Source organism: Musca domestica, unplaced genomic scaffold (genome assembly GCF_030504385.1).
Source record: "Musca domestica strain aabys unplaced genomic scaffold, Musca_domestica.polishedcontigs.V.1.1 1, whole genome shotgun sequence".
Classification (NCBI taxonomy): Eukaryota; Metazoa; Arthropoda; class Insecta; order Diptera; family Muscidae; genus Musca; species Musca domestica.
The window spans coordinates 318,669-333,013 of NW_026712114.1; the positions used below are offsets into that span (position 1 = coordinate 318,669).

Consider the following 14,345-nt stretch of genomic DNA (forward strand, 5'->3'; position numbering starts at 1 on the left):
AAACCCTAGGTCTCTTTGGACGTTTCAGGAAATTTGCAGTCGATTTGGGGTGTCCGTCCGTCTTTTCGGCTGGTGCGCACGATAAATCTCGAAGGGAGTATCCAATTTGGTCCAAACTTGGTACATCGTAATATTATTATCAAACTTAGATCGAGAACGGAGATGTATAATATCGGTCCACTCCTTCTGGTACCTCCCTTACAAAAGGTCAGTGAGGGAGGTCCCTCAGTGTTAAGTCAGGAACTTTAGTGGTTTGAAGATATATTAGAATATAAATCCATTTTTATACCCTACACCACAAAGTGGTCGGGGTATTATGTCTTTGTGCATTTGTTTGTAACAGGCAAAAGGAAACGAGATAGACCCATAGTTCCTTTTGATGATCGGCATAGAATCACATTTTGAGTCGATTTATGCATGTCCGTCCGTCCGTCTGTCCATGTATTTTTGTAAACAAAGTACAGTTCGCATTTATTGCCCGATCCAGATGAAATGTTGCACAAATCATTTGTTTGGCCCAAGGACGAACCCTATTGAAATTGGAGATAATCGGTCAAAATTTAGATATAGCTCCCATATATATCTTCGTCCGATTTGCTTTTTATTGTGCACCAAACGTGTAATATCAGCCCGAATAGTATGGAATTTTGCACATACAACCAAATTAGGACTGAAAATAAGTATGCCAAATTTGATCGAAATCGGTTCAGATATAGCTCCAATATATATTGTTCATCCGATTTGCTATTTTTGTCCTCCGCAGCCGTAATACGCACTCTGTAACAACAATATTTGGGGAAATATATCAAATACAGCTCAGAAATACCTTTTCTAGATTTTATCGAATTTCATGGTTTCAGCTCCATCCCATTACCCAATACCAAATTTAGTAACATTTTGTACGCATATCCGAACAAACTGAATCTCTCCATATTAGACACCAACAGTGATCCAAAATTAACTCCATTTAGTACTTTTCGAATTTTTATAATACACATTTCCAAAAACCACCTCCATATCTTAATTCCAGATACCAATAGAAATCTCAATATCAAATTTGAGAATTTCAGCCCTATGCCTACACTCAATACCAAATTTAGTACAAATTTAGGAAACCATATCTCAAACATAGATACCATCAGTCTAAGTCTAAATCACTTGATCCAATATCAAATATAGTACCATTCAGTACTTTTCGTACAGTTATAGAACACATTTCCGGAACCACCTCTAAATCTCAACCTCAGATACTAACAGATATCATATCAAATTTCACAATTTTTTCTTTAATTTCAAATTTCTAAATCCGCTAAATCCATTCCGCATTCCGTACCTCTTGGTATTTTAGGGCCCGTTTTAGTTTAAACTTTAAAAATTTTAAATTTTTAAAAATGCATTCCTATGTTGTACTTTAACAGTGACCTTCATTTCGAAAGCATTCATATTTTATCAATTCCTTTTCTTATTTTCTGTTTTTTTTTAATTACAGTAAAATTGCCGAAACTCAATACATTAACAATCGCGAAGTTGGTGCGGGGTTCTTGACATTTGAAGTAACAGCTGATATCCAGCTATTTCTACACTCGCCTTTCGAAATACCATTCCTTACGGCCGAAGGTATGATACGCGAAACAGTGCTACAAGGTCTGAACAAAGAAGTCGTTATAAATGCCATGGAAGTCTTTAATCATCCGAGTTTGGATAACATTGATATGGAGGAGCGAAAGTGTCGCTTCTTTAGTGAACTCACTGAGTTGGGGAGACACCTAAAGCTTTACAGTTTTTATAGTTTCTCAACATGTGTGGTGGAGTGTGCCTTCTCGATACATTTGAAATTCTGCAATTGCAGTAATCACTTTTTGGCCAAGGAAGGTATGTGAGAGGAAAAAATATAAAATATTTGAAATTTGTATAAATGTTTTTTTTTTCAGGATCTCCCCATTATCACATGTGTGATTACGAAGGCCTTATGTGTCTAACGGATTATTATTATGATATATTGGAAGAACGTCGCCAATGCGATTGCATGAGTCCTTGTGAGGAACCGGAATATAATATTATATTTAATTCTGCAGAGGAGTATGTTAGTTCAATATTTATAATCAGAATCAATAATAAATGTTTATTTCTTTTCTAAGAAATAAAAAGAAAAAGACAGACTTCACCAAAATTCGAGTGGGCCTGGCGGAATTGCCTACTCTGCGCTATGTGAGGAAAGTTTCAAAATCAAATTTGGATTTATTAAGTAAGTAAATACTTTCAATACCTAGAAAAATAAAATTTATTTTCAGCTAAAACATTTTAATTGATAGATAAAAAACATAATTTCAATACCCTAAATAATGGCATTAATACATGGGTATCCATTTTCCAAACCATTCTTGCCAAATAATAGTTGAGACAATTATTATATAGTACTTTAAAATAGTAGAAAAGATAATCTACCATAGCCATTGAGTTTGGCACCTATTAAAAAGTCTATCTATTTTTGATTTTTATGTTTAAATTTATATTTAAGGTAGGCGATATAATGTAATTAATCTATTTTGTATTTCAGTTTCCCTTGGTGGACTGGCTGGTCTATTTTTCAATGTCTCTCTAATACGCATTGTTGAGGTGATATTTCTCCTATGGGACTTTAAGTGGAGAGCAATAAGGAATCTCTTGAAGTAGTAAATTAACATAGGTTTAATATAGTATAAATTAATTACAAACAAATATATTTTTGTACAATTTTATTACTACTCTAAAAAGTTTTGAATTAATTTATTTTCTGCATGAAACTGATTTTATAAATAGTTTATTTAATATAATGCAATTCTATTGCCCTTTCGTTTAGAACATATAGAAATCGTTTAGAACGTAAGAAATCTTCTCCTAAGATAAGAACCCGAAATATGAAATTGCTGCTAATTCAAATGGAAAGAAGAGGTAAAACTTTTAAATACCAATATCAAAACTTAAAAACTTTATCTCAAATATGTACCGAATATCATATCAACTGATGGTCCAGCGGAGGCAGCCAAGTTGACTAAGACTATGGCTTACTTCAATTAATGGAGTGTCCGAGGAATATTTTGTGGTGCAAAAGGAATATTAAAACAAGTAAAATAATATCAGTCGGGTTTGTCGACAGATGTATACCCCCAGCCTAGAGTTATGATTATTCAAATTGTTGCCCTTTATGGGGGAGGTTCCGAAGCAGTTGGGCTATTCGTATCTGACCTAAAACTGATATAAATATTAAAAAGTGCCAGATTTGGACTATATTAACTTCTTCCTATACTTTATATGAGATATGTGTAAATTCTTGGAAAATGTGGAAATATGCATGGGGTAACAGATATAGTCGACCGAAGTATTCCATATTCATACTTCATCTAATACAGATAAAAATACTAGCATGTGAAAAATTTGAAGGAAATCGATTCAATTTTTGCGAAATTATAAATTTCGATAAATAACATATTCATATCTGATTTCCGGTTAAGAGAAATATTTAGATATAGTAAGTTGTAAAGAATTGCCGACTTGTTTCGCAAGTTATAACAGATGTTAATATTGGAAATTCTGACACTTCGTGGGTTAGGTACCAGAAGGTGTTTGCAGATATATATTGCCTTTACAACAGATATTTGGATGTGTGAAATTTGGAGAGAGTTGGATGCTTATTTCGCTTTCTTTGAGCGTTTTGTTTTTCAAATATCTTAAACCTACGTGGGGGAGATATCAGAAGAAATGGTCCGATCTGTACCATCTCTAAAACAGATCTTGTTTTCATGGAAAAATTAAAATGTGCCAAGTCTGAATGCAATCGGAGCTTCATGAATATTCAAAATTTTGACCCTTTGGCGGGGAGGTACCAGAAAGAGTGGACCGATATAGTTCATTGTCGAACTCGATCTAAGATTTGCAATAATATTACGATGTACCAAGTTTGGATCAAATCGGATACTCCCTTCGAGAGTTGTCGTGCGCACCAGCCAACCAGACGGACGGACGGACATTGCTAAATCGACTCCAAATGTCCTGAAACGGATTTCGTCCTATAAGACCTAGGGTCTAAAACCGATATTTCGATGAGGTACTTTTGGCCGTATCAAATGATATTTACCCTCTCTAGCCACATATATACCCTCTCTATACCATCTTTAAAGACACACAATCCGAAGGGAGGAATTAGTAGAGTTTGCAGTCAGAGTTCCGACCGCATAATTATGCCTACTGCCAATGGTACACCTGTGTTAGTTAATCGCCTTAACCGATTTCCTATCCTTGACATTAATGGCCGAACTGTATACTTGTTTATAACAGGGATCCGCAACAAGTAGTAGATTTATTTTATATGCTGCCGTGGTTTAAAGGCTATGATATGTTGGAGTCTGTTGCTTACTGCCTGTTACAGTCATGGAAGGAACACTCACAAGGCATAAGACAAGAACCTTGTCAATCCTGGACGCTTAACGGTTGTACAAGGCAAAAGGTGTTGGAGCAGATCTAAAAAAATAATACCCGACAGTACTCATTGCTCATACTCATTGCACCTCTAATTGTTTCAACTCCAAGGAGTCATGTCACGAAGTGGTCATAAAAAGTCGGCATATATTTGCAGACGAGATTCTGATCAACATGAACTTGAAGGTTGTTTTCAGACTCGAATAGAATCACCCACAGTTGCTTTGAACGCTTTTTAATTACCATACTTACATACCAACCCTGCTTTGGACCATTCTCCCATAGAGCAATATATTTAGACGCTGATTGAACGGGGTATCTTGAAAAAACCCAGTGAAAGGAAGGCTGGAAAATAGTTCACAGTCAGTTTCTGCCACTTAATTTTTGAATCGAATTGAAATCTCTTCTTCATATGCCACTGTAAAAAGCAGGTTCACTGATATGCCACTCCAAGATCAAACAGCAGTATGAAAAATCAGATTTATATGCCATTTACTTCCATTATTTCTATCGTCAGTCAGAAGACGTCCATAATCAGCTTTTGTGTTTAATGGAAAATTCTCTGCTGGCATTTCTGATGATTGAGGAAAGAAACTCCGATGGATCGGCCATGTATACCCGTCTGATTTGCTTTATGAAATCGTTGAAAGCGATTAAGTTACGCATAAGGCTTTTGCTGCTTTCCTAAAGATTGCAGGTAATATAATCCAATATCACGCCTCCTTCCCCAACACAGAGGCAGCGCAATAACTTAATCTTGTCGAGCTCATTAAATTTCCTTACCTATAAAAGAAAAGTTATTCAAATCTTTGTTAAATTTCAATTCCATTATTCTCTCTCGTTACCTTTCTTAAATATCGACAAGCTTCATTAAAATTCAATGGAAAGTTACGAATTTCCAAAATTTGCACAAAATTGGGATCTTCTTGAATGTAAAATACATAATTTCTAAAAGACTTGGCTATTCTGGGAGATGCCAGTCAATTCCTTAGTAAAACTAGGCGGGAAAATTGTCAGTTTTCATCATATTCAATTTCGTCTTAATAGTCTTTTATTTTTGCTAGAATTTCAAGTAAAAATTACAATTCTCAAATAATATTTTTTTTTAATAAATTACAATATATCAATAGCACACACATCAATTAAATACGTACACATAACGTCAATCGAAAATTTACAGTAATCAAACAATTGCTATTATCTTAAATATCAATTTTAATGGCATTCAACAATGCTTTGAGCTTATTGGACATTATACCTATTATTTTCAAAATATTTGTTTAACAACCTTGCCTTTTAAAGATTCAATTCATATAACAATCTCTTTCTTATAGAAACTTAAAAATATTGAAAATATTGATGATTAAAAATAAAGTCACTTGTGGAAATTGAAGTGGCCGCTGCTGCTGCATTATTTCCCTGCATATCATTCCGAGCCATCGAGTGCCACGATTGCATTTGGAGATTACAACAAACACAAAGTGTCATTCGTTCTTAACTTATACTAATTTTCTCTGCCTGCAATATGGGAGCGGCATATGATGCTGCAGGTCCCGTCGCTGATATGCCACCCTGTTGCGATTGTTGTTGTTGTGGCGTTATGAACTGTAGGAAAGTTTCAATGTACGAGGGCAAATAGAAGTAACTAGAAAATATCACCAAAGATAGAATGATTGCGACAAAGCCATCTAGAAAACACAAGTGGGGAATAGATAGGGGAATTGCGTTTTAATAACAAATGTAAATATTGAAAACCTTGTTTTCCATACTTATCAATTTCTTCTCCCATGGCTCGAACATGTAAATATTGGTAACCAGTTCATATTGGAGGTAAAGATTAATCAAAGATTTCTTCAGAAATTGTAACATTTTCCCTTTGTTTATTGTTGATGTGTCCACCCTAGAACTTCCGTTGTTGTTGCCTTCTTTTGTTTTCACAAATAACTTTATAAACTTACTAACTTTATAACGACGCTTTGTATATAAAAAACAGCCACCTTATCAGCTATAGTAGGGATTGGTAAGTCGACTTCCGATTAATCGGATAATCGACCTTTAGTACTCTAAGTTATAAAACTCGAACTCGACTATGGACTTGGGTGAAAAACGAGTATTCATAGTCGATTTTAAATTGCTGTTCAACTTATGGTCTGTTCCAGCACAGCAAGAATGTAAAAGCTTTTACTATGATCACGATTTTCCCTTTATGATATCGAAAAAATTGCAATCCCTGCAGGTTCTGGAACAGCTGTGACTGAGTTGTTTGTTGGAAACCAAAATGAAAGTCGTCCCCAACGCCGAAAAGGAATACTTGATAAAAAATTAACAGAAAGCAAAAGCCCCATAGGAACCTCTGATGTTTACGAATGAGACATGAGGAAAACTGAAACACATTCACTAAAAGAGCGCGGAACTAGCACAAAATTTGAAACATTTTTGAACAAAAAAAGGGAAAGATAAAAATAATGTAAGGTGGTTTACACACCATTGAACAAAACAGTGCAGGCACTTGGATTGGGCGGGAGTGTAGGGGTTTTCCCATATTTACTTTGAACATTTAACTTTGTTTTTTAATTGAAACTATGTAGCCTTAGGTTTTGGTTTATACATATTTTGAATTCATGTAATACACATTTTTTCATTCTTAAAAATATTTTCAACTAACGAAGTTGGTTTTTTTTATTAAAATAAATAATTATTAATATTTTTATAATAAATTGTGTTTTAACCACAATTTGGTGACCCCGATAATTGAAATGGCTGAAGAAAACGTTCGCACATCGCAGTCAGGAGGAGATACGCATTTAATTGGGGATTCTCATCCCTCGAATTCAATGCACATTTTTGCTGCTAGAATTGCAAAACTGCCCCCATTTTGGCGTGAGGAGCCCGAAATTTGGTTCTTACAAGTCGAATCCAGCTTCAATTTAAATGGAATTACGCAAGATTCTACTAAATATGAATATCTGATTAGTCATCTGGACCCATCAATTTTGTTTGTATTGAAGGATATCGTGATAAATCCACCATCAACTGGAAGATACGCAGCAATGAAAGCTAGAATAATCAAACATTTCGCTGAATCAGATGAGTCGCAGTTGAAGAAATTGCTGAGCGGTTTGGAATTAGGTGATCAAAAGCCGTCACATCTTCTACATAGAATGAAATCTCTTGCTGGCACCAGGGTAAGCAATGAAATTATGCGCACGTTGTTTATGGACCGTCTTCCAGAAAATGTTAAATGCATCCTCGCTGTAACCGATACCATGGACTTAGATAATCTATCTGGTATAGCAGACAAAATTTACGAACAATTTTCAGCATCAACAACAATTTCCGAAATTTCTTCAAATAATAAAACTAACCAAGATTCATCCGGGTTGGATGGTAAGTTGAATGAAATTATTCATCGAATTGATGCGCTCGAACGGCGCTCCCGTCAACACCAAGCGAAACAAATTGTGCAAGTCCCACGAGCTCGATCTAAATCTAGAAGCCGTAAAGACTCGGGTTTGTGTTGGTATCATTGGCGATTTGCTGATAAAGCATCAAAATGCGTTCAACCATGTAAGTTTCAATTATCAAAAAACTAGTAAAACCATCGTGTGACAGTTCGGCGTCTCTCGGCGATGGTAGTAATAATCGTTTATTTATTACTGAACGCCGTACTAAAATAAAATACTTGATTGATTCTGGAGCTGACATTTCAATTTTTCCATGCAAATCCTCAAAAAACCCTTCAAAGCTAGTTTTATATGCTGCCAACAATACTCCTATCTCAACGTTTGGTGAGAAACTTATTGTTCTCGATTTGGGTTTAAGAAGAGAATTTAAATGGGTATTCATTTTGGCCGATGTACCCAAACCAATCATTGGTGCCGATTTTTTAAAATTCTTTCATTTATTGCCAGATCTTCAAAGAAAATGCTTAGTCGATGGGAACACTTTTTTGAATTCACCACTATCAAGCTTGGGTTGCTCTAATATTCAAATAAAAATGGTTACAGATGAAAGCAAATATCACGAAATTGTAAAACAATATCCTGAATTACTTTCGCATAACCTTAACAAAATAGATGTCCAACACCAAGTGTTACATCAAATTACTACTAACGGAAACCCAGTTAAGGCAAGGCCCCGAAGATTAGATCCTGAGAAATTAGCTGCTGCAAAGGTTGAGTTTCAGTATCTTATGGAAAAAGGTATTATTCGTCCCAGTAATAGTAATTGGTCCAATCCATTACATATGGTCCGCAAATCGGATGGTTCTTGGCGTCCTTGTGGGGACTATAGGGCACTGAACAAAATAACTGTCCCAGATAGTTACCCTATACCATACCTTAACGATTTTTCCATGTTATTATCTGGTTCCACTGTATTTTCAAAATTTGACTTGCTGAAAGCTTATTACCAGATACCAGTAAATCAAGCGGACATTCCAAAAACTGCTGTCATAACTCCGTTTGGTCTGTTCGAATTCTTAAGAATGCCATTCGGGTTATGTAACGCGGCGCAGACTTTTCAGCGTTTTATGGATGAAGTTGTTAGAGGCCTTGATTTCGTCGTAGTATATCTGGATGATGTGCTAGTTTTCTCCAAATCTGAAGAAGAACATTTGGAACATATTAAGCAGCTATTGGAACGTTTTAAGAAGTACGGCATTATTATAAATGCCGGTAAGTGTGAACTTGGTGTGAACGAAATTGATTTTTTAGGCCATACAATATCATATAAAGGCGTCAGTCCAATGAAGAAAAAGGTTGAAGCAGTTCTGAGTTACAATCAACCATCAACAATCCATTCACTTCGTCAATTTTTGGCACTAATCAATTTTTATCGGAAGTTTTTACCAAAAGGAGCCGAAACACAGGCGCCTCTGAATAGTTTATTGATCGGTGCAAAAAAGAAGGATATGCGTCCAGTTCCATGGACTAACGAAACCCGGGAAGCCTTCATTAAATGTAAACAGGAGTTAGCCGATGCAACTACTTTGTCTTTTCCTTTGCCGAACGCAACAATAGGCCTTAAAGTCGATGCGAGTTCTTTTGGAATGGGTGCTGTGCTTGAACAAAATGTAAACGGTTCATGGCAACCATTGGGATTTTTCTCTAAAAAACTAAATGACGCTCAGAAGAAGTATAGTACTTATGATCGAGAATTATTAGCCATATATTCCGCTATCAAGTACTTTCGACATTTACTTGAGGGAAGGCCATTTAAAATATTCACGGATCATAAGCCTCTCATTTACGCATTCCATCAAAATTTGGACAAGGCCTCACCTCGGCAATGCCGTCATCTGGATTATATAGCGCAGTTTTCCACTGATATTAACCACATCGCTGGAAAAGAGAATATAGTAGCTGATTCTCTTTCAAGAATAGAAGAAATCAGTACGAAAGGAATAGATTATAGCAAATTGTGTCAACAACAGCAGCAAGACATAGAAATTAAGGAATTAATTAATAAGGATGGACCTTATTCAATTAAGTTGCTAAATTTTCCATTGGGGAATTATCAAATATATTGTGATGTTTCTCAAGGAACTATACGACCTTATATTCCATCTACTTTTAGAAAAGATGTCTTCAATGCAGTACATAATTTATCTCATGGTGGTATTCGGACAACGAGAAAGATGATATCGCAACGATTTTTTTGGCCATCCATGAATAAGGATGTTGGCAATATGGTTCGAAGCTGTTTACCATGTCAACGCAATAAAATTGACAGACATACTTCGAGTCCAACTATGAATATTCCAATTGAAAGCAGCCGTTTTTCAGAGGTACACATAGACATAGTTGGACCATTACCACAATCTGAGGGTAATACATACTTGTTAACGTGTATGGATCGTTTTACTCGATGGCCAGAAGCATTTCCGATCCCTGATATTAGGGCGGAAACAATTTGCAAAACATTTTGGAACGGATGGATATGTAGATTTGGTTGTCCGAATGCTTTAATTTCAGATAGAGGAAGCCAATTTTTATCTAGTCTTATGAAACAATTAACAACATCACTCGGTATACAACATCGTTTTTCAACATCTTATCACCCTCAAAGTAACGGGTTGCTGGAGAGATTCCACAGGACATTAAAGGCGGGTCTACGATGCTCTGAAAACAATCAATGGACAGTTTCACTTTATCCAGTACTACTCGGAATACGTGCTAGTTACAAAGAAGATTTAAAAGCATCGGTTGCAGAATTGGTCTATGGTCAATCCCTCAAAATACCAGGAGATTTCTTCACAGTTCCGAAATTTGAAGATCCTAGTTCCCTAGTAACCACTCTTCGGAAATCCATGTGTGATTTGCAGCCAACACCAACATCAATGCATTCGAACAACAAACCTTTTATTAGCAAGAACCTCTTAACATGCACTCATGTTTGGATTCGAGTTGATGCAAAAACAAAATCTTTAGGACAGAAATACACCGGCCCATATGAAATCTGCAAACGAACCCCGAAATATTTCCAAGTTAAGATAAACGACAAATTGCAAAACGTTTCCATAAACCGACTTAAAGCAGTATATACTGAATATGATATATAATTGGTTTGCTAAATTTAGTTTAAATTCAGGGGGGAGTGTTGTAGGGGTTTTCCCATATTTACTTTGAACATTTAACTTTGTTTTTTAATTGAAACTATGTAGCCTTAGGTTTTGGTTTATACATATTTTGAATTCATGTAATACACATTTTTTCATTCTTAAAAATATTTTCAACTAACGAAGTTGGTTTTTTTTATTAAAATGAATAATTATTAATATTTTTATAATAAATTGTGTTTTAACCACAGGGAGTTACAGTGAAAATGCTTGGTACACTCTTGATTTAATTGTACCAAGCATTTTCCATGTAACTCCTCATTTCAAATTATAATGCCCAACTCTGCATTTTTCTTTAATTTATCTTGTCAAATTTCACTGCATAGAAAATAGGTTCCCATCACTGATTTTTGTTGTTGCAAAATGGTCAGGCTTTATCCCTTTATTGTTGTTTGTATAAAAACAACGTTTGTTTATTAGTGGAGAACGATGGTAATGTTTACCAGGGGGTAAGGCAGGGAATACCTAGGTTTCGGAAAGAGCCACCAATCCTCATCAGTTCCCTTGTTTTTTGTCTGGGATATTCTCCCCAGATGTTAGGCTGTGGAAGGCAGTTAAATTTTAAAAGTTCCAAATAAAGGAATGCGTAGGTATTGAGAAAGTTCGATACAATTAACCAACAAAAGGAAAACATCTGATTAGACTTGAAATAAATGTTGAATGCAATACAGATGTATATTATGTCTGCAGGACTTTTGGTATTGCGCCCATATAAATGTACCTCCCTATTTTCGGTATTTTGGTAGTTTAAGCGACATTATTCACCGGAAATGTTTCAAATTTGGTGTTTAAAGTTCGTAATGGATACTACAGCCTATGACAGAAAATTGTCCGTGCAGGTTCCCGATATTCGGTATTATGATGTTTTTAGCGACTTTATTCACCGGAATTGTAATGGGTATTACAGTCTATGACCGAAAATTGTAGGTGCAGGTCTTCGTATAGCCCCTATATTATGGTACATACTGATGTTCGGTATTATGATGTTTTTAGCGACTTTTTTCACCGGAATTCTTTCAAATTTGGTATTTGAAGTTCGTAGCGGATACTACAGCCTATGACAGAAAATTGTGTGTGCAGGTCCATGTTTTCATATAGCCCCCATATAACGGTACCTCCATGGTACAATGATATCAAGGTAGGGCTATGATACCATATGATTTCAATTTTTTTATTTTCTTGGCTTAATATGTCATCTTTATTTGTTTATGTATGTGTTTTCTTTTCAATAACAAAAAAATTGTTCAGAAAACATTCAAATTCGGATGTTTTCAAAATGTTTATTTTATCGTATGCGTCGACAAAATCTATAGTTTTTGTAGCGAAATAATCCTTTAAAGATATATAGAACCTGGTTTTAAAAAGAAGTGTTGACCTTTCATTCAGTCTTCGCGGTTTTTAATTATTTATTCAAAATAAATGCAACAAGTTGTTTGATTTTTTATTGTTTTGATACTAATTCTGACATTACAAGGTAGACCTCTATACTTGCAATTTTTTTAAAGTTGACCTACCTTCTCTTCATTGTACCATGCCTCCGAATAACGTCGTATAAGAAAACATATAAAAATCTACTTATATTTGAAAAGAAATTTAAAATTTTTTGACATATCAATGCTCCCACGCGTTGTTGCATCTACCTATATTTTTTACCATGGTATGGTAGTTTATGGCCCGTTCTAATATATTTTCTTTATAATCCGGTTTTGTAATCCGATAAAGTTCATATACATTATTATATCTTCCCTTTAAAATAAATGTAGAGATTTGGTAAGCTTTTTGTAAATGTAACTGCTAGTCACGGCATTTTTTTCAGTGACATCTTACTTTTGGTTAAAAATGACAAACAAAGCGAATTTGCAATTAAAGTTTTAAATTTACCAAATCTGTGGGAAACGATAATCAACCTTAAAGAATCTCACTACTGAATACAATCCAATCACCCCCCACCATGGAGGGTATATAAAGTTTGTCATTTAGTTTGTAACACCTGGAAATATACATAATTGGCTGAGGAGCTTTACGTCTAACATCTGATATTCGGAATTTTTAAAATTATAGCGACATATTTCAGTGGAACTTTTTCAATATTAGTTTCTTCAAATTTGGTAAAAATCGGTCTAGATATGGCTAAATGAAACTTTTTAAAAGCTATAGGAACGTTAAAAAAGATAAAATTCAGAAATATGACTTAAATCTTTAGTGAACTATTAGTACGGTCCACACAATTTAACGTTTGAAGATTATTTAATGCAAATGTTGAACATAAATTCCGAATAGATATATTTAACATTGTCAATGTGTCTTGTATTGCACTTGAAGAATCACAAAAAGATCATCAACATACTTCGTCACAATCGTCCGTTTTGTTGTAAGTTTTTCCAAACAGGTGTCAAGTAGTTTCTTCATCACCGGCGAGCCCATTTAAACAAAAATTACCATGAGAATCACATTTCGTCTGAACAAGTTATAATGAGTCATAAACAAACAAATTGCGTTGCCAACTGTTTAAATACTTTAGTTCACATGGCATTGCCAGAAGTAAATATTTGTCATTAAATGGCGCAATATTACCATAATACTAAAAAATAAATAGGTATTATTTAAATAATTGAGAAAGAGTTGTGAATGTCAAAATTAACGCATTTCTAACTTTTTTTATTTAAAAATATTAAAAAGAATTTTAGGATTTGGAATAAACCGCCAAAATTTGTTCGTGAAGACGCTTGATTTTTTAAACCAAACCTACAGTTAAGCTCCAAACGCAAAGATCAGTTAAAGAAACAAAGACTTTCTCATTGGACTTTTTCTAACACATTCCGTTTGTTTTTACTACTGAACAAATCTCTAGAATTAAAAACCTTTTTTGTTTCCTCTGCCATATTATTTGAATTATTTAACAAAAACTCAATTTTTCGTATATAAAACATATTTTTATTACTGACAAAATAAATAGCAGGACATTTAAAATTATTATCAGCAAACATTTCTTAACTACACATATATGTACTTATAAAATATATTGTCATAAAAAAGTATTAACCTAAAAAAAATTGCAACTTATTAGCACATTATTAAAAAAACGATTATAAGTCGGCTTGATTAAATTTAACAAAACGCAAAATTAATATTTAAGAGATATATGCAATATTTTCTATTTCAAATTAAAAAGGAAATCAGTTTATCTATTAGAAATAATAACTTAATATATGATTTTGATTTATTTATGCTCTTAACACGTACAAGAAACTATTTAGTTATTTACATTATT

General features: G+C 34.3%; 2 protein-coding genes across 2 annotated transcripts; one reads left to right on the top strand and one right to left on the bottom strand.

The window, feature by feature from the left end:
- Window positions 1-1,401: 1,401 nt before the first annotated feature.
- LOC131803099 (uncharacterized) lies at window positions 1,402-2,206 on the top strand. The gene is made up of 3 exons (XM_059124118.1): window positions 1,402-1,406; window positions 1,490-1,872; window positions 1,932-2,206. The coding sequence occupies exons 1-3, from the start codon at window positions 1,402-1,404 to the stop codon at window positions 2,135-2,137; spliced, it is 594 nt and encodes a 197-aa protein (XP_058980101.1). The 3' UTR covers window positions 2,138-2,206.
- A 3,282-nt stretch (window positions 2,207-5,488) lies between these two features.
- LOC101889293 (serine palmitoyltransferase small subunit A) lies at window positions 5,489-6,536 on the bottom strand. The gene is made up of 2 exons (XM_005178855.4): window positions 6,225-6,536; window positions 5,489-6,143 (listed from the first exon to the last, which is right to left on the bottom strand). Exons 1-2 carry the CDS (start codon window positions 6,322-6,324, stop codon window positions 5,950-5,952), a joined length of 294 nt encoding a protein of 97 aa, XP_005178912.2. The 5' UTR covers window positions 6,325-6,536; the 3' UTR covers window positions 5,489-5,949.
- Window positions 6,537-14,345: the final 7,809 nt, after the last annotated feature.